Genomic DNA, 21,233 nt, shown 5'->3' with positions numbered 1-21,233 from the left:
GCAAGATGCACCTGTTTTCTAAGGACCTTAGGGTTGCTGGCCTCTTGTTTTCCCAGCCTATCTTCTGGGGGAGGGGCCTGCCGTGATGTTACTCAGGCAACCCTGTTTGGGCAGAGTTGCCCTGCCCCCCTGTGGTGGGGGATGGACTCAGTGGGAACCGGTTTTTTAGGGCTTTTGTTCTCTGGCGGCTTTCCCTGGCGGCTTTCCACGTCTCTTCTGAGAGTCAGAGCAGAAGAGACCGTTTCCAACCCTCTGCCTCAGAGCAGAGAGACCACAGTCTGTTCTTCAGTGAGCTCTCCAGGCCACACTGTTTCTGTTTCTGTCCATGCTGTTATAAACTGCAGCATCCTGGGTTGTGCGCCCCTCCGCAGTGCTCCCAGTTCTTGCCTCCAGGTCAGGGCATGTCTCTGCCCTTTGTGCTTCTAAAACCGCCAGCCACCCCCAGTTCACACATGGGGCCCCTACTGCTCCAGTTTCCATCAGGGGGGCTGCGCTAAAGTCCTTTCCCGCTGCTACCAGTCTTCGAGTCTGTGTCCGTCCCCAGCGCAGGAGGCTATTGCTCACCAGTGGTGCAGGATCCCCACGGCCAGGCTCCTTCCCACTGCCGTTATCCTCTGATATCTGCCCATGGAATCACGGCTCCCTGCTTCATACCTCGAAACCAACTGCCTGCAATATTCTGTTTGTAGAAATCCAGATCTTCTTACATCTCAGGCTGGTTTCGTGGGTGCTCAGAGTGCTCTGGTAGATATCGAGCTCAATTCTGGGGACCAGTTGGAATAGGGTCCCCTACTCCTCCGCCATCTTTTCCCAATCCTCTAACCATGTGGCTTTGAACTACCCTGGCCTTCATTTCTTTCTTTTCCAAACCAAAGAATGCATGAACATTTTTCACTGAATTATATTCTTTTTTATTATGCATATTCTGTTTTATGTGGATTTGTCTTGATGTATCATTAAACTTTAGATTTCTTAAGGGATAGGACTATACCTAATGCCTCCTTTCTACTCCTTCCTCCCCACCTGCTGCAACATTATCTTAGCTAGATTAGGCTTGCCTAAAGAATATTAAGGAGATTTAATAATTGAGAACAAGAGGACACTTTAACTAATGGGGGAAGAATAATGATAACTAACACTTATCGAATGTTACACACTAGCCATTGAAGTAAAGCACTACAGATTACACACTAGACATTAGATAGAGCACTACTGATCACACACTGGCCACTGAGATAAAGCACCACTGATTACACCCTGGCCACTGAGATAAAGCACCACTGATTACTCACTTGCCACTGAGATAAAGCACCACTGATTACTCACTTGCCACAAAGATAAAGCACAGTCATACACGCTTCTGTTTCAGCACTCCCACACTGGGAAAGTGTATAAAATTATTTTCCATACTTGACAGATAGAAAACCGGAGACTACTTAAAGATTTATATTCAGGAGTAGGAACTTGCTTTGAAACCAGGTAGTATCATTCTAGAACTCATCTTATCCTTCACACTACTACATCCAGGAAATGACTACCTCCTTTCTTCCCATGATCACAATAAACTCACCTCTCGATGTCTTGCATCTTGATTTGGTGATTCACAGGTTTGACTTTGGCTGTTGATAGGAGAGCTTCTCTTAGCTGCCAAGACAGGAGAAATACTATCACAAATGTTATAAGATTATGATAAATAAGCTCATTTTATTTTATCAGTTCACTTCTTTAAAAAAAACATTTTAATATATTATCACCTGGAAAGAAGACATTTAATAGCATATGTTGTAAGAGGAATCAAGTAACCAATTAAAAAACCTTTGCATTTCTAGGTTATCATAACAATGCAGATTTCTTCATCTATTCAGTCTGACTCAACAGGCTATGGTGCTAAAAAGTTGGCAATACTAAAAATAAAAATACTAAAAATAAAAAAAATAAAAATACTGTATAGTACCAAGTATCTGCCACATCCTTTTTAAAGCATTTTACGTATACAGTACTCCTCTCTTATCTGCTGGAGATCTCTTGCAAGTGGATGCCTCAAACTGTGGATACTACTGAACCCTAAATATACTGTTTCTTCCTACACATATGCACTTATGATAGAGTTTAATTTATAAATTGCACATAGTAAGAGATTAACAATAATCACTAATAAAATCAAATGATTACAACAATATACTGTAATAGAAGTTATGTGAATGTGGTTTCTTTTTCTTTCAAAATACTTTATTGTACTGTATTCACCCTTCTTGTAATCATGTGAGATGATAAAATGCCTATGTGAAGAGATGAAGTGAGGTCAAGGACGTAGGCGTTGTGACATAGTATTAATTACTGACCTTCTGACAATTTGTCAGAAGGAGGATTAAATCATCTGCTTTTGGACCACAGGGAATTGAAACTGCAGAAAGTGAAACCACAGATAAGGGGGAGGGGAACTACTCTCTCAACTCATTTAACCCTTACAATAACCCTATTATAACATATCGAATACTATTAGACCCATTTTACAGATAAAGACACTAAGGCACAGGGAGTTTAACTTGCCCAAGATCATTTGACCCTCACATGAAGGTTCAAGCCCAGGCTTTCTGGCTCCAGGGTCTGTGCTTTTATGACCACATTAAGCTTCTCCTCTGGCAAGAATCAAATCAGTTACATCTTTTCCTGAGGATTGGGAACTAGTGGGAAGTGAAGCTGGCCATGCCATATGGGAACTGTGAGCAAACTGATGCTGAGAAAGGGATTGACCGAGGTCACAAAACAAGAGACCCAGGAAGTGTCACCCACGTGCCACTGCTTTTTCTTCTGGCCATGTGTCTGAGCTAAGTTTAATTTCACTTCAGATCTTGGGCACCATTTCACATCCACAGGCATCAGGTAGAGGGGAAAAGAATCCACTGTGTCATCCAGAAACAAGGGATGGTGATGTGAACAGCCCCAGTGATTCATGAGGGACACGATTTCTTAATAGTTTTAATACATCTGTTAAATGATAGTTTACGTATTAATGGGAGGGAGACAGAGAGAGAGACCTAAATGTGAGTGACCTCTTTATTCAAAAGTGATGACTTTAAAATATGAAAAAATTCCTTAATCAACATGAAGATGTCTTTTTCAGTAATAGTTTTGTTTTACTGTAACATATTTTATTTTCTTATTTCTATTGTTTTCAATCTTTTAACCTTGTACATCCATCTTTGCTCTCAGATGGTTTTAATTCAATGAAATTAACCTCATTCCATCCATAGAATCTGAAGTAGATAACCTCTGGCTATGACACTTTTACTTATTTAGTCCCTTGCTATTTGAACCTTATGACAGACAAAGTTACTCTTGAATATATAACTTATTTCACTAGTTAATGTATTGTACACATTAATTCTCTAATTAGTCTACTTTTACATATGAAAAATTCCATATTTTGTTTGAATTACAATAATAAGCATGATTGTCACTATAAGCATCTTATCACATACATGAATAATATGGCACTCTTTTGTTTAGAAAATCCTTTAACATACTAAGTACCTTGCAAAGGTATGTTAAATTATAGGGGGAAAATAGATAAGAACTTCTTGATGATTTCCTTCCCCTAACAAAACTCTTTTACATGCATAATCTTCCACTGTCTGCAGAAAAATCTTAGGAAGTAAGCAAATGATAGAGTTATACATATATTTCTCATGCATCTATAGATGTACCACATAATTTATCTCTTTCTAAATGTTATTATCAATGCTAAAAGTTTGGTTGGAAATAGAAAGATGGACTTTATTAAGCTATAAAATGGGCACCTTATGTGGATTCTTACTTATTCCACACTATGAGGCCATATAAGGTGGTATTATTTTCTCCCTTTTAAAGAAATAGGAACACTCAGGTTGGGTACATACGTAGTAAGAGATAGATCTGGAGTGAAGCATGAGCCTTTCAGGTACTTTTCAAGCTGTCATGTGTTAGTCTTTCTACAATTCACCAATAAGATTATTTCATTAGACAATTCCTGTAGTGAAATGCTTTGATAGCAAATCACCAAGACAAGATTGTTAAGGAGCTGTTACTTTATTTCCTGTAATGATGATTATGATGATATAATTATAATAATAGCTTATTCACTTACTACGTACCTGGCATTCTTCTAAGCAATTTTATATATAATTAATTCATTTATTCTTCATAACAACCCATAAGTTTAACTCCTGTTTTACACATGAGGAAACGGAGGCACAGGAAATTGAAATGACTTCTCCAAAGTCACACAACTCAATGGCATGTGACCCTGGCTTAGTTTCTCATCATGTGAATGAGCCCTGTGCCTGGGGCACTAACATAGCTCCCTGGAGAAATTTTCTTCCTCTTGGTTTCTTAAGGGCAAATCATTCCATCACCCTTACTTCTGCATATGAGAGAGTCTGCTAACACTGTCCCAGCAGGTGTCCAAATTACGAACCTGTAATGATGTTCCTGATGGGCTTCACCAGTGCTGTGAAGCCAGAGACCTCGGGCTGTCTGTGCTCCCACATGGGCTGCCATATAACAAGCCCGCTGGCCAGTCGGAACGTAAGGTCAGATTCCTGGGGGAAGAGAAGATTTATGTCCAATAACTGGTTTATAACTGGTTGAAGGGGCCAGTCATCGCAATGATTAGTATCATTCACAAGATTATTGTCAAAGTAGGTTGATCTTCTAGACCTTCTCTCATCACTCAGATGAGTGTTTCTAGGGCAAACCAGTAGCCCTAAGTTATCATCACAATTACCATGGAAACCATGGTGGTCTGCTTTTGGCAAAATTAATAATTAAAATGGAGCTTTGGACAAAGCATGAAACACAAATTATTGTTTTGTGTTAGCAGTGATCAAGGCCTGTTTATTTCAAGAGTCTTGGCAGATCTCTTGTGGTTGTCATTATTATTCCTCTTAATTATTTAATTGTCCTTCTTTCTCCCTCTTAAATCAATATCCTCAGATGCTGGCTATTTTGACTTTGTATTCTCTAGGCCATCTCTTGTTTTTTTTTTTTATGTTATGTTAGTCATCATACATTACATCATTAGTTTTTATTCCATGATTCATTGTTTGTGCATAACACCCAGTGCTCCATGCAGAACGTGCCTTCTTTAATACCCATCACGAGGCTAACCCATCCCCCCACCCCCTCCCCTCTAGAACCCTCAGTTTGTTTCTCAGAGTCCATAGTCTCTCATCGTTCGTCTCCCCCTCCGATTCCCCCCCTTCATTTTTCCCTTCCTGCTATCTTCTTCTTTTTTTTAACATATCTCTTTTTTTTGCACTTCATGGAATCAGGAACATATATATAGACCCTTCTAGTATATTGTTTTGTAATGTTACCTTCTTAATAATCTTTAATTCCTTGATGGTCTATCAGGCATTCTCCCCCTTCCATAACACCTGACATCATCACAATGCTTAACACAGCATTAGAAATTGGGTGTACAATAGGAGCTCAACAAGCACTTGCTGAATTGCACTAACCTTACAACCCATACTCATTCAGTTTATCTATAATTTAAAGTCTCTTCCAAGGAGCACATTTTCCGCTTCCTTATTACATCATTTTGAGAGGCTGAGATGTTTAAAATGCAATCTCATATTGTATAAGTACAAATATATGACATTCTGAGATTACATTTTAAACAACTCAGCCACAAACTGGAATTAAAAAAAGAAAAGAAATAAATTAAACAACTCAGCCTCTCAAAAAAAAAATAAATAAAAGATGGAAGGAGAGAATGTGATAGCAGATTAATGAACACAACTGAGACTCAGGAATTCACTTAGGGCAGGGATTTGCAACCCTAGCTTGCATATTAAAATCACCTAGAGAGCTTTTAAAACCTAGGAGGCCCAGGTCTCAACTTCCTCCCTTGCCCAGACCGATTAAATTAGAATCACTCTGAAGTTCTCTGCTGACTTTCATGTGTAGTCATGGTTGAAAACCACTAATCTAGAAGAATAAGAAGTAGGAAGAAATTGGAAAAAAAGAAAAGTGATCCTGCAAATGGTGAATCATTGTGGTTCAGTGTCAGCTGGAAAGGCTGGTGAAATCCACACATTGATACAGAGAGGTTTCTTCTGTAAGGTATGGACTGGGATCCCCGAGCTACAACAGTGCCCATGATGGGAAAGCATCTAGGACTCCCTGTGGAGGTATTAAGAAAGTACATAAAGCACTTGGTCAAATTCTGTCAACATTCATTCTACAAATATTATAGACCACCTACTGTATACCTGGTACTACTCTAGATTCTGGGCTAGAATAGTGAACAGAGCTTACAAAAATCCCTGCTCTCCTAGGTGCAAAAAGAGAAGTAAAGCAGGCAAAGGGATGTGCCTGCAAGGTGTTGGTATTTTAGACAGAATGGCCAGGGAAGTCTTTGTTGTGAAAGTGTCTTTTGAGTAAAAAAGATCTGAATGAAATTAAGGAGCTGCCATGTAGATATTTTCAGAAAAAAACCTTCCATGAGAAGGGATCAGCAAGTGCAAAGGTCCTAAATATGCCTGGTCTATCAAGAAACAGCCAGGAGACTGTGTGTCTGGAGTCAAGTAAATGGCAGAAGCGTAGAAGAAAAAAATAAGGTCAGAGAAGTTATTGAGTTCCAAATAATATAGGGCCTGATAGGTCATAGTAAGGGCTTCCGCAATTACTGAGTAAGACGGGGAGCCACCAGAGGGTTCTGAGTAGTGGCGTGACATTACTGGATGTATGTTTGATAGGATTACTGAGGCTATTAATAATAGTTCAAGAAAGGGCAAAAGTGGAGAGACGGTTTGGGAAGCTAATATTATCATCTAGGTGGAAGATGATTACAGGAGAGAGTTTGTAGAGGGCGAAATGAGCAGTGGTAGATTCTGGATACATTTTGAACACACAGTCTACAGATTGGAAGTGGAAGGTGTGAGAAAGAGGTGTCAAAGATTTTTGGCTTTGATAAAGATAGGCAAGATGAAGAGGAGCAGGTGTGGGGATATCAGGAGCTTAGTTACAGACATGTAAAGTTTGAGATGCCTGTTAGACATTCAACTAAAGATACTGAGTAAACAGTTTGACAGGAAGGTTTAAAGTTAATGGAACATAGTATTATGTGTGGTGTTAGATCCAGCAAGCAGGGGATTAACGGCAAGCAAAGTTTATCAGATTTGTCTCCAGAAATGCAGGAAGCCAAATCTCAATTGACCTGGTTTTGATGATTTCATAGCTTCTGAGCTCAGTGTCCTTTTCCGTGTTCCTCATAAGTAATCTTGGCACAAATAAAACTCTAGTGGACACTGCTTCCAAAGGTAAGCTCTCTTATACTGAAACCCGGGCCTTTAACACTGGCCCTATTGATGTTAGCACTCACTGAGACTTATTATTTTGTTTTCTTTGATATATTTCCAACTAGATTCTATATTTATTGGAGACGAATTGAGATCTCCTTCTGTGCATTTCCCCTTGAGCATCAATACAGACTTGCTGATTAATTAAAGATAGTTTACATTTCACAAGTTAACACCAACTAAATCAAATCATTCTTTAGACTTGAACACTTGCAGAAGGTATGGCCTCCTCTTACGTTGCTATGTTCCTTTGTAAGTTCTTTTTTAAGTTGGATGAATGCATAAGCTCTGGGACCCTAATTCCTCTTCTGGAGTCCCCTTTAGTGGGTCATCTAATGCCATGTATGCCCACATGGCCAGAATGTTGATAACTAGAAGAGACACTATCATTGAAACAGCTGTGGGGCAGGTGGTCTAGTGAGGTCCTTAGAAAAACCAGAAGACACAGACACTAGTAGAATCAATATCTCCATATTTCAGATGCATTTCTTGTTTTCACTGAAAGCCTGTTTCCATGATGGCATGAAATAATTCTAAATATGTTTACTAGTAATTTAGAGAAATTGAGTTTAAAAATTATTATTATTTTAAATTTTAAAGTTGCTTACTTCACACATATGGATTTTATAAAAACCTCCTTGAGGGCTTGGATTTTTATTCCTTGCTATTTCTCTAGCACTCTGAGTAGTGCCTCTCAGAGACTAGGCCCTCAATAAATATTTATTGAAGGAATAAGTGAATATGATTAAATCATGACATTACACTTAAATTCCTTAGTTATAATAAATACTCAGCATTTTTCACTAAATTAAATTTAGTTGAAAATAACGTATTTGACAGAATTTTTAGATTTATTTCATGTGACAGGCTTGAGGCAGTTATAAATTAAAATCACAGAATCAATGTACAGAAATCTGTTGCATTTCTAGATACAGATAATGAAGGAGCAGAAAGAGAAATTAAGAAAACAATCCCATTTATAATTGCACCCAAACTAATAAAGTACCTAGGAATAAACTTAACCAAAGAAGTAAAAAACCAGTACTCTGAAAACTATAAAACACTGATGAAAGAAACTGAAGACGATACAAAGAAATGGAAAGACATTCCGTGCTCATGGATTGGAAGAACAAATATTGTTAAAATGTCTATAGTATCCAAAGCAATCTACAGATGTAATACAATCCCTATGATAATACCAACAGCATTTTTCACAGACCTAGAACAAACAATCTTAAAGTTTGTATGGACCACAGAAGACCCTGAGGAGCCAAAGCAATCATGAAGAAGAAAAACAAAGCTGGAGGTAACACAATCCCAGATTTCAAGTTATAATACAAAGCTATTGTAATCAAAACAGTATGGTACTGGCACAAAAATAGACACATAGATCAATGGAACAGTACAGAAAACCCAGAATTAAACCCACAATTATAAGGTCAATTAATCTTCAACAAAGGAAGAAAGAACATGCGATGGGAAAAAGACGGTCTCTTCAACAAATGGTGTTGGGAAAACTGGACAGCAACATGCTGAAGAATGAAACTGGACCACTTTCTTACATCATACGCAAAAATAAACTCAAAATGGGTTAAAGACCAAAACGGATTAAGGACCTGAAACCATAAAAATCCTAGAAGGGAGCATAGGCAGTAATGTCTCTGGCATCAGCCATAGCAACATTTTTCTAGATATGCCTCCTGAGGCAAAGGAAATAAAAGCAAAAGTAAACTATCGGAACTACATCAAAATAAAAAGCTTCTACACAGTGAAGGAAACAATCAACAAAATTAAAAGGCAACCTACTGAATGGGAGAAGATATTTGCAAATGACATATCGGATAAAGGGTTAGTATCCAAAACATATAAAGAACTTATAAAACTCAACACCCCAAGAAAAAGTAATCCAATTAAAAAACAGCAGAAGACATGAATAGACATTTCTCCAAAGAAGACATACAGAAGGCCAACAAATACATGAAAAGATGCTCAAGCTCACTCACCACCAGGGAAATGCAAATCAAAACCACAATGAGGTATCACCTCACATCTGTCAGAATGGCTAAAATCAAAAACACAAGAAACAACAAGTGTTGGTAAGGATGTGAAGAAACAGGAACCCTCTCACACTGCTGGTGGGAATGTAAAGTTGTAGCCACTGTGGAAAACAGTATGGAGGTTCCTCAAAACGTTAAAACTAGAACTACCCTATGATCCAGTAATCACACTACTGGGTATTTACCAAATAAATAAATAAATAAATAAATCAAAGGGATACATGTGCCTCTGTATTTTTTGCAGTATTATTTACAATAGCCAGATTATGGAAGCAGCCCAAGTGTCCATCAATAGTTGAGGGGATAAAGAAGATGTGGTATATAGATACACAATGGAACATTATTCAGCCATAAAAAAGAGTGGAATCTTGCCATTTGCAATGACATCGATGGAGCTAGAGAATACAATGCTAAGTGAAATAAGTCAGAGACAAATATATGATTTCACTCATGTGAAATTTAAGAAACAAAATAAATGAGCAAAGAAAAAGAGAGAGGGTGAGACAAACCAAGAAACAGACTCTTAACTATAGAGAACAAACTGATGGCAGAGGGGAGGGGGGGAGGGGTGCTTAGGGGATGGTGAAATAGGTGATAGGGATGAAGGGGTGCACTTGCCGTGATGAGTACTGGGTGATGTATGGAATTGTTGAATCCTTCTATTGCACGTCTAAAATCAATATAACACTGTATGTTAACCATACTGGAATTAAAATAAGAACTTAATTAAAATAGAAAAATGTGCATTGAATTATACACTGTCTTACAAAAAGATGAGTCATTTATATTAATTTGCTAATTAATGAGTGAATTCATTCAACAAATATTGATTAAATACCTATGAATTTGAGATACTATGTTAGGTATCCAGAATACAATGATAACTCCCCACCCTCAAACCATTCAGAATCTAATAGGAGAGATTGACACATAAAGAAATAATGATAATAAACTAGAAATAACAATAAAAATCTGTCTAGAATATTATAAAGCTAGAGGAAGAGAGGGATGGATCTTGAATGTAGTTGTGAAAGATGAGGAGGAGTTTCCCAGGCAGGAGGGGAGGGCATGAGAGCATTCTAGGTGGCAGGACCAGCATGAGAATAGGCCTGGAAAAAAGCACGTTACATTCCTGGGGAGACTCCAAGCACTTGGAGCTCATAGGCAGGAGAAGTAACCAGAAGGCCCAGTTACTAGACTAATGAGTTGGAGTTTTACTTGTTGTATAATGAGAAATCAACAAATTACTTTAAGCATGTTGGTGATATGGTCAGATCTACATAGATCCCTTTAGTGTTGAAGTTGGATTTTATGAGACAAGCCAGGAGACTGTGAATCCAGTTCGAAAGTGGCCTCAACTGGATTTCAGCCTCCCATGCCTCCTGCAGCACCATGTCCTATAAGAAACTATAACACTGTCTGTGTAAGTGCTGATTGGCAAATTGAGGGAGTAATGTCAAGAAAAGGAATGCCAAGTGGGGCAGCAAACAGGGGTTGGAGATGACAACTTTGTAGAAACACCAGTCTGGATGATTGTGTGGTTTTCCCCCAGGAGCATGCAGGTCTCTGGGTCAGGGGTAGAAAAAATGGATTTTGGTCATGACCTGGGGTTGGAATTTTGAAGGGCAAATGCAAAGGAAGGATAGGGAAAAAGGACATTGATGGTGCTGGTGAGGAGCAGTTCACATGGGTATGGTATGGATAGAAAGGTGGAGATCAAGAGGGTCTGATAACCAGCAGGCCAATGAAAGACCAAAGGCAGTGATTCTCAATCAGGGGCAATTCTCACCCCCTGCCCACCCACTGGGGACACCTGGCAATGTCTGGAGTCATTTGTGGCCATCACAACTTAAAGGGAGGAGTGTTCCTGGCATTTGGTGAGTAGGGGCCAGAAATGCTACTGATATCCTACATGGCACACAGCAATGTCCCACAAGAAAGAATAATCTGGCCCCAAATGCCAACAGTGCCAAGGCTGAGAAACCCTGGTCTAGGGATTGTATATTCCTTAAAAAAGCAAACACCTCGCTCAGAAGGAAAAAGCCTTTTGGAGAAATTTATTGACTCATTAATATTTTTTATTCCCTATAGCATTGGGAACAATATTTCCTTCATAGAGATAATAAATTGATGAAATAATAATATGCTAGTAATAACAGCTAATAATAATAGTTTATTATGATTTAATTACTGTACCGTGTTTTATATGCATTGTCTTACTCCCTCATAAATGCTCCAGGCCATAAGTAAAACTTGAGGGTCTTGAGCCAGAAACTGTCTGTACAGTCTCCCCTGAAAGAGAATCTGGCTTCCTTTTCACTAATAATACAAAATACCAATAGCGAAAAAATGCCAACACTAAAAGCAACACATATTTATTAAGGCCCTTTTATGTGTAATGTTGAGCACTATCATATGTTTCATCACAATGCCCCATAAAACTATTCTTATGTCTAATTTATACTTGAGGGAAACTGAGGCTTGCTCTAAGTCATATAGTAAGAAGCAACAAGCGTGTGATTCAAACGCAGGCCTATTTCCAAAATTTGAACTCTCAGCCATGTCTCCAAATAAAATTACAGCCATTCCAGTCACTTCTGCACTTCCACATTTTTTAATCCAGAGGGTATTTGTCCACAGATAGACATCTTTATGGGATCATTATTTAAAGAAGGCTTCTTTCCTGTCCTCTCCATTTTAAGGACTATGTACCTACATATAATCACTACTCTTAGCACCTAGATCAGCTTCTGATAATAACTTGGGTTTACTCAATGAGTCACTTATTAAATATTAATCGAGTATCCCACTTTTGCCAGACACTATTCTAGACACTGAAAATACAGTGTGACCTAGACAGGCAATGTCCCTTTGCTCAAGAACTCTGTTCTATGGGGGTCAAGGGCAACAAGCAGGCAAACAACCACAGAAAATAATTTCAGGTACTGATAAGTGCAAAGAGCGGGGGAAAAAAGATAGTCCTGCGCTAGTGACACCGAAGTTGCCAAGAAAATTCTTTCTGAGCATTGTGAGTTGTGAGCAAACTCATGAGAATTATATGGCCATATGAAAATTTAGGGGAGGAGGTAGAGGTTGATGTTTCAAACAGAAGGAAAAACCAGTGCTGGACTTGAAAGTAAGAATGAGTTTGAAGGTGAGCCTCACTGAACTTGGAGGTTAGTGAAGGACAGAAAGGCTATTGCTATGGCAGGAAATGGGGCCGAGAAGGTGGGCAGGAGCCTGGACTGCTGGTCCCATAAGCCAGGGGATGATCTCAATTAAAGTAATGCTTTTAATAAGTGTAACCATCATAAAAGACTTTTTAAAATGGAAAGTCAAAGATTTTAAAGCAGCTATTTAATTTGATTTCACATTTAAAATTTTTAGTATGTTTCATGGGCAATGTGGCTAGAGCATGCAAAGCATTTTGGGAATTTACAGGTAATTTTAATTCTATTCCTGGCAGCAATGGGACAGTGTCAAGCAGAAGTGAATTTTAACTAAAACTAGAATGAGTGAAAAGACTCACTAGTTCATTTTCCTTATAGTGATTGTTAACGGTCTCACAACCACCTACATATGTGTATGTACACACACTCACATACATACATACATACATATATATAACTTGAAATATTCATTAGGATCCTAATATTCTATTAAAGAACATTTGAGTATACCAATTTCTTCTTATCTCTTAACTTAGCATTCAGATGGTATGCTGTAATTTATTCATTCACAGAAATAACAAATAGAGCTTGATTTCTCTCCATGTGTTGGAACTATACTGTGTCTTCACATATATTCACCCTGTGTTAGAGGTATCCACAACTGTATGCAGTGGAGGATCAGAGAAGTTAAGTAATATCACCAAGATCACACAGCTAGAGAGTAGTGGCGCAGTAGTTTCAAATGATATTCTCTTTCAGACCCAAGGGGTATTTGTATATAATTACATTTTAGTACAACTGGTTTCCATGTAATCCTATGTTTTGTATTTTATGCTTTAAGAAATATTTTGAAAAACAATTCTCAGCTTGTACCACACTGTCAAAAAGTCCACGGCATAGAAGACATTTAGAACCTCTGCTCCAGACCTGCATTATAATAGAGACAGCTTACAAGGCGCTGTAGAAATACAAAGGAGATAGTGACTCAGTCTACATGGGGAGTTTCAGAGGAACAGCTTCATGGAAATAATGACATTGAAGTTGAGGTTTGAAGAATCATCAGATGAACAGAGAAAAGAAAGTGGGCAGAGCGAACAGCAAGCGTATATTCAGGGAATGGCTCCCACAGCTGGATCATGAAGATGTCAGGAGGGAATGGCAAATGATAAATTAAAAGTCCTTGACCTTATATGCATGTTTAATATGTGGGGCATTATCTTCGGGCAAAAGGAGAACCTTTGAAGATTTTTAAGTAGATACATGATACACAGAGAACTGTATTTTTGAAATCATGTTCAGTGGTTTGATATAGAAATTAAGCTCTCCATGTCTTGGCTTGCCACATGATCATATAAAGACATGGACAACCAAATATGGAAATATGGAAATACCATTTGAAGCTCACCTCACCTCTATCCCCCCTCAGCTTAATACTAGCCCTCTCCTTACCTTGATCCTGTGTACCAGAGGAGCAAACAGAAACACAAAGAGCTCCACGGTGGCCATGGAGTTCTGGAAGATCTTCCTTCGGTTGTTCTCGTCTTCATCGTTGGAGCTGCTCTGGCAAGGCTGCCCTGGGGAACCCTGGTTTTCTACCTGGTGGATGAAGGCACTGCTGCTGCCACCCCAGCTGGAGCCACGGTCTGTGCCCCCAAACCGCTCGCTGTTGCAGTCCTGGGGAGCCTCTAGAAGCATCCAATGCAAGGTGTGAAGGAGCTTTGTCTCAGCAACACCCAGTTTATCCTGGTGGCCTGCATGGGGACAATCACATAGCCAAGTTAAGACAAACTCTGCTACCAGAACAATGGATATCAACTCTGGGTGTGGGAAGAACATCCTTGCGTTGCTCTGTGGCTTGATTTCCTGGAATACACTAGCATTTCTCTATATTTCTTACAACCACAGCTGGAAGGGCTCATTCTTTTTTTTTTTTTTCCCCTTAAGATTTATTTATTTATTTATTTGAGAGAGAGTGAGAGATCACAGAGGGAGAGGGAGAAGCAGACTCGCCGTTGAGCATGGAGCCTGACGCAGGGCTTGATCCCAGGACCTTGGGATCATGACCTGAGCTGAAGGCAGATGCTTCACTGACTAAGCCACCCAGGCATCCCTGGAAGGGCTCATTCTTGTTTTGGGGCTTTCTAACTGGTTATAATCTCTGCAGAATAACATAGTGTCATAGGAGGAGAAACTGCATGCATCCTATCTCTTCAGTCTGATATCCATATCTATCTCCAAATAGGCAGTGTAGTGGTTAAGAACCCAGGCTCTGAAGATAGCAACTACTTTACTTTAGACAGGGTGACCAAGAAACCCCTTGGTAAAGGTAACATTTGTGCAGAGACCCAAATAAGGGGAAAGAACTGGAGGGAAAACAGCTTGTGTGCGAACATGGGGTGGATGTTAGGACATGTTACCACGTGAGAAAAGCAATCCACAAGATAATCTAAAAAAGAAGAGTCTCTATGCACAACGCATGCACGTACACATGGACTACAAAGTGCAAGGGGTCGCTTTAGGAGTTGAGAGGGCCAAAGAGAAATTGGATCGGAACTCATCTTGGATGGGTGATAGTCTTCAGCTTCCCTGTAATGTTTTAATGTTTAAAAGGAAAATATATTCATGTATTACTTGTAAAATTTAAAATTTAAAAATAAGAGAGCCAGTTCCTTCATTGGTAAAAGGGAGATCATAGTGGTACCCACGTGAGGGGGCTTTTATGAGAACCAAATGACATCATATATGTTTGGTGCCTGGGAAAAGAGCAAGTAGCCAGTAAATGTCAGCACGAGTGCTGATGATTGTATGCCATGAAGAAGGAATGCGGAAGAACCAACCTAACTTGTTCCTGTTTGAAAGCAGCGTTGCAGTGCAGTGGAGGACGTGAGGCAAAGCAGCTTGCACCAGCTCCCATCTGGAAATGCTCTGGATGGCTTCAGAGAGCGCTGGAGAAAGGCCATGCAGCTTGTTCTCCACCAACACGCGTTCAAAGGACTGTAGATACCAAAAAAAAAAAAGAAGAAAAAATCGTGTGAAATAAGGAATTGGAGATTCTGGCTGACAAGAAACTGGAGATCAAGGTACTACACCAAGATGCAAATCATTGGATCAAATTTTTTAGAGTGCACTCAAACTGCATTTCATGTCAACATACAATGGGTCAGTGATCATTACTTTTTAACCACTTTTAGGTTTTTGATTTAAAATATAGGACTTGAACTATTAAGTGATTTTTATTTTCACCAAAATTAGCTTCCTCTAAAAAAAAAGCACACCACCATATTTAACTCATATAATATTTTATAAAATGCTGCTGAGGCATCCAAAGGGGCTGTCACAATTGCAGAATGAAGTGAATTGTCTTTTGTGAAAGCATCTTGAGGACGGAATTTGTGTCAATGTTCAACAAGTGTTAAATAAGATACAACTCTTTCAAGAAATCTGATTTGGGGAGGGTCTCTGAAATTATTTCATGTCCTTAGCAATAACATGACACAAGGCATTTCTTGCCTAAGGCCTGTAACCATAAAGATACTTCTTATACCTGTTGAAGAAAGAAAGGAAGGGAGGGAGAGGAGAATGAAGGGAAATAAGCCATAGCTTTGCTGGTTTATTAAATCTTCTCTCTTGGCCAGGGATACTTTCAGAGAGTGAAACATCCCAGGACAAATGTGACCTACTCCCAGTTTTTGTTGTTGTTGTTGTTATTTGAATGGGGAGGGGGATATCACTATAAGGGGTTAAGGAAAGTATAGATTCCAAGTATTAAAATAAATTTAATAAATATTTGACTTGTATGAATTGAACCCGATTGCTACTTGATGCCCTATGTAATCAGGAAAACCGTGGAAGTATGCTATAGAGTGATCATAATACAGGTTCCAAGTATTCAAGCTATATTATTGATATTATTAGGATACCAGAGAAAAAGACATGGATTAATACAGAGATTCTCTGAAGAAAATGAATTACTTTTTGACTCAGAAAAGGAAAATAAATTCACCTTCATAATGAAAAGCATGATGAGGTTTTGGTAAGGAGTATAAACAGAGATATGGGTTTTTTGTTGTTGTTGTTTTTTTAACTGAATAAAGTAAGATCCAAATACTTTTAAATTCTTCAGCCCTCAGGTATCTAAGTATTCATTAAGTAAAGGGTGAGTATGTGGGGCATTAAAAGATTATAAAGAATTTACACAGTCTTATTGAATACATTTTAGAGGATGAGATGTATATATTATAATATTAGGGCACTCTGGGTACTTAATGTCATTTTCTTCTTAAATGTTACCAATATAACTCTTATTTTTTAAACCCTGAAAACTGCTTTCTACATTTTTATTTCTCTATCTATCTGTGACTTAGTTGTTTGATATTGTATGACTACATTAAAAATGCCAGATCTTTGCCAAGAACAGGGAAAAGTCAGGATTATTTTAAGCTAGTATAATTGTAAGCATGATTTATGGAAGGCTCAGTGATTTCTTAACTGTCAAATTACTCTAACGAGCTAAATACAACAACAAATTCCATTAAAAGGTCCTTATTAAAAGATTATATTTTAAAAATATCTCTGTGGCAACTTTGAAGGGCAAGAGATACAACAAAACAAATTCCTATTTGAGTGTGTGTACCTGTGTGCTTGTTTAAAACTCTCTAATTGGCTTTCATCATTTTTAAGGGCCCTAACACATTTCAGAACTCCTTACTATGTAGTCATTTGCAAATTTTCATGGCAATGCCTAAATGGGTAGGTTTCCCCTTTTAGGTTATGATATGTGAAATGTGAAGGTCTTTATTTGAGCTCCTGTTTTAATGAAATCTATGAAAATTTCATTTCATTTTTGCTTCATGATTTCATGTCTTTTGCTTTCAATTTGTGATTTGGACATTTTTAAGGATATGGGATTCCCTTAGAATCTCAGGACAAGTGCACTCTATAGAGTATACATATTAATAGCTTATTTTCATAATTATTTTATATCATCTATTTTCAGACTTGCACAAAACATGCAAGACATATAAGTTCAAAATTGTATATGACTTTGAGTAGTTCATGGGCCCTCATCTCTTTACCTTCCACCATAACAGTCTCAATTTTGTTGATGAAGGAATGGACTTCTTATGCTTGCCCTGCAAGGCTCTTCACCACCTGGTTCTCTGTAATCTCTCCACCCTTTCTTCTACTGCTCTACTTCTATTCACTTGGAGATAAGATGCTTTAGACTTGCTGCTCCCCTTTGCTCTTTCCTTACCTATTCCTCCCTCCCTCTTTTCACAGTTTTCTCTAACAGTCACATTAGCAGGTAAACCTTACCTATCCACTGCTCTTAACATGGAATCCACTCCTACCCCCGCCCCCCCAGTTGCCAGTGTTCCCAGTCTTTTTTGCTTCATTTTTCTCCATAGTGCTTATCACTATCTGCCTTATTATGTATTTTACTTATTTGTGAGTGGCTTGACTTCCTCCCACTAGAATGCAAACTCTGTATTTTGATTATTGCTCTATCCCATCATTTAGAACTATGCCTAGCACTAGTAGGTGTTCAATAATATTTGCTGAGCGAATTAATCTATACAGTCAGTACAATTTCATGCCTTTCTTTGGGTTGAAATGGCCACACAGAATATGGAAATAATCATTAAATAGTGAATATCACATACCACACATGAGGCTTCATACTGCTTTCCCAGTTTAGGCCTCAAAAATGCACTGAAAAATTAATAGAGATAGTGGTTATAATAAAATTATTAGCATCTTTATGACATATTTTTCAACGGATAAGACACAGCGCTATATAACTCAAATTTCATGCCTCCCTATAGCTTGTTAATGAGCAGGTGTTGAACAGCTGATGACATTTGCTTTTACATGTGTAATTACATGTATGAAAGAGATGTGGCTCTCCACATTTTCTGTATCCACTCTTATTCTGAGGACTTTTCCCTAATCAGATTCCAAATTGCCAATGGTCAGGAGTGGTGTCTTGCTCATGTGTATAATTATATTAAAAACTAAAAATGAACAGTTTGTGGGGTGTGATTTCCAGAACCTAATTTTTTATCTGATAAATTTCTAAAATAATAATAATAATTAATAATAATAATAATAATAATGGAAACCTTGTTTCTTGTTTATTAGAATAGGTTTCAGAGGTCTTTCCAGGAAAAAAAAAATGCTTATAAAAAATCATCCTCCTCAGGGTCTTGAACCAGGAAGACTACAGTGGCTGAATCCGAGCAAAAATGGTTAACAAGTGGGCATAGCTGATATTCGCCAAACAGGAGCTGGAAAAACAACAGGTCACCGGCCTGGAATTAAAGCAGGAGATGGAGGGGAAATGGGACGCAAGAGCACAACCAGTCATAATGATCTTCCCTAGTTCCCCGCCCCCTCTTCCTAGGCTTTCTGCCCTCCCACCCCCTAAATAATGTATATATTTATTCAACTGCCAATCTGCTTGTCGCCAAACTTCACGGAAATATTTTTTAAATGCGTGTTTTTAAGCAGGTGCAGAGGGCTTGCTTTCCAGCCCCAGAGAGGGAGCTGCAGGCTGTGGCGCGGCCTCAGCAGCAGTGGCGGCAGCGGCAGCGGCGGTGACCCAGGCGGCCCCAGGAGCGTCCCCAGCCCAGGGTGGCCCGCGGCGCGCCCTCTGCGCCCCTCACCTGGTTTGCCGCCACAGGAAGGTCTGGATGGGCAGGGGGATGCCGCGGCCGCTGTCCTGCTCCTGGCCCTCGGAGCTCTTCCTCTTCACCATGATGGTGGCTCCTGGGAGTCCTACTGCAGGACCCAGCGCTGGCTCCTCGCTAGCCGCCGCCGCCTCCTCCTCCTCCTCCTGCTGCTCTCCCCAACTCTCATCCCCTCCTTCCCTGAGGCAGAGCCGGCTCTCTCCGCCCTGATCCCCCGTCCCTCTCCCCTTCCCCCGCCCCTCCCCGCGCGTGGAACATGGCTGCGGGAGGAGGGGAGGGCTGGAGGAGCCGCGGAGCGAGGAGGGGGGCGCTCGGAGGAGCTGTCCGCCTCGCCGCCCCCGCGCCCGCTCCTTGCTTTCAGTACCTCCCACTGTGGACAGCGGCCCGCGCGGGCCGGTCGGGCGGAAGAGCAGAGCTGGGGACAGGGTGAACAGCAGCAGGATGGCCCAAGAGGTCCACACTCCGCATTGCACGCTGATCCCCTCGCACCTCTTCAACCCCCAAGGATTCGGCTTCCTTCCCTTCGAGCTGCACCCCAGGACTGTCCCCTGTCCTGCTTCCCAACCTCAGCATCCGAAGAATTGTCACGGTCTAGGGAGGAGGAGCTTTGGGAAACCGCAGAACACTCACTAACCCTGGCATCATTCGCACCTCTAGCAAGGAGGTCAGGAGTCCACCCTTGGGTTTTAGCAGAAGGAGCACATGAAAATTATTAGAAGTGTAAACAAGGAAGAGAGCAAGCTTGGCAAGGCAGAGAAAGCTTGAAAGTTTTCTAATGTGAGAATTTATTTTAAAATGGTAACCACAAGAAATTAACCTTATTTTGCTAAAGCAGGAATATCCACAAACTAACCAGTTGTGGGTATCAGTTAATTATAACTTGAGAAAGAACATCTGAATCATGCTTTTAGGAAATGCTGTTTATTATAGCCCATGAATGTACTTGGGTGATCCTGTTCATCTCATTGATAGCTGCCATTTTCCTTCAGTTGTCATAGTCAAACGTCTATATAGTTTATAGATGGGTTACTGTTAGGTGTTTCATCTAGCAGCAATACAAATAGGGGTGGAGATGAAGCAGTTGGAGTAGAAAACCATTGCTGTGGACCCAACTACCTGCAAACAAGCAAACGTAGTCACATAACTGTTTGAACAAAGATATTGATGTAATACATGAAATAGGGAATGAGACCCCAGGGCCTGATCTCACCAGATAGAAATATTTCCTGTATAATTAACTACATGTGCATCTACTCCATATAGAGAGAATTATATGGTATATATTGGTATTTTTAGTCACAAAATTATCCATTTAGTTTCTTGAAGTATCTTTTAATGGGAATTTTTGAAACAAGAAAAAATAGATTCTAAATACAGTTTACTCAGTGCATATTTATTGAGTCCATTTTATATGCCCAGTACTATGCTATATAGATTGCTGTTCTTAGGGAACTCACAGCATTGAAAATATAAACATGTACAGAAAAGGGTACCATGGGAGACATGACACAGATTCACTTATATACAAAGGAACAAGACGGAAAATATGGGCAGGAATTGGATGGAGAAAGGTTTTGTATGGCAAGCTACAAAGTTTGGATAAGAAGACTTTAAGTAGGGCAGTAAAAACCTTTGTTTCCATTTAAGTGTAATTGATATGACGGGGATGTAGACATCCTTTTAAATAAACAAGCGTTGTAGTTGCGAACCCCAGTCTGGAGATTAGGGAAATATTTCATGAGATGCAGAACCAAGGCCACGAAAGCAGAGCTAGAAATAAGGAGATAAATTTGAATGATATTGCCGAGGTATAATTAGTAAGATTCGATAACCAGGTGGGTATGGGGAAAGAAAAATAGTACAGTGGTTAAGAGCTTAGATCTTGAATCTGACAGTTTTGTCTCTAGCACTACCTTGTCCTAGATATAATACCCTGGGAAAGGTTCTTGACCAAGGTTTCCAAATAATCGT

The 21,233-nt window shown here is 39.5% G+C and overlaps 1 protein-coding gene across 12 annotated transcripts in view; it reads right to left on the bottom strand.

Annotated features, from left to right (window-relative positions):
- Positions 1 to 19,476, bottom strand: part of UNC80 (unc-80 subunit of NALCN channel complex) — a 230,500-nt gene extending 211,024 nt beyond the window's left edge. For all 12 annotated transcript variants that reach the window (XM_036098772.2, XM_036098778.2, XM_036098773.2 and 9 more), the window contains exons 1-6: positions 19,239 to 19,476; positions 18,237 to 18,285; positions 15,411 to 15,567; positions 14,023 to 14,324; positions 4,457 to 4,580; positions 1,571 to 1,644 (exon numbers count right to left, since the gene is read on the bottom strand). In XM_036098772.2, the coding sequence (XP_035954665.1) occupies positions 1,571 to 1,644; positions 4,457 to 4,580; positions 14,023 to 14,324; positions 15,411 to 15,567; positions 18,237 to 18,285; positions 19,239 to 19,330 (798 nt within the window). In that variant the 5' untranslated portion in view covers positions 19,331 to 19,476. The remainder of the gene's footprint in view (positions 1 to 1,570; positions 1,645 to 4,456; positions 4,581 to 14,022; positions 14,325 to 15,410; positions 15,568 to 18,236; positions 18,286 to 19,238) is intronic.
- Between the last annotated feature and the right edge of the window lie 1,757 nt (positions 19,477 to 21,233).

Source organism: Halichoerus grypus, chromosome 4 (genome assembly GCF_964656455.1).
Source record: "Halichoerus grypus chromosome 4, mHalGry1.hap1.1, whole genome shotgun sequence".
In the NCBI taxonomy this organism is placed as follows: Eukaryota; Metazoa; Chordata; class Mammalia; order Carnivora; family Phocidae; genus Halichoerus; species Halichoerus grypus.
The sequence above is the reverse complement of the archived record's forward strand: the minus strand, read 5'-3'. Positions and strand labels throughout refer to the sequence as shown.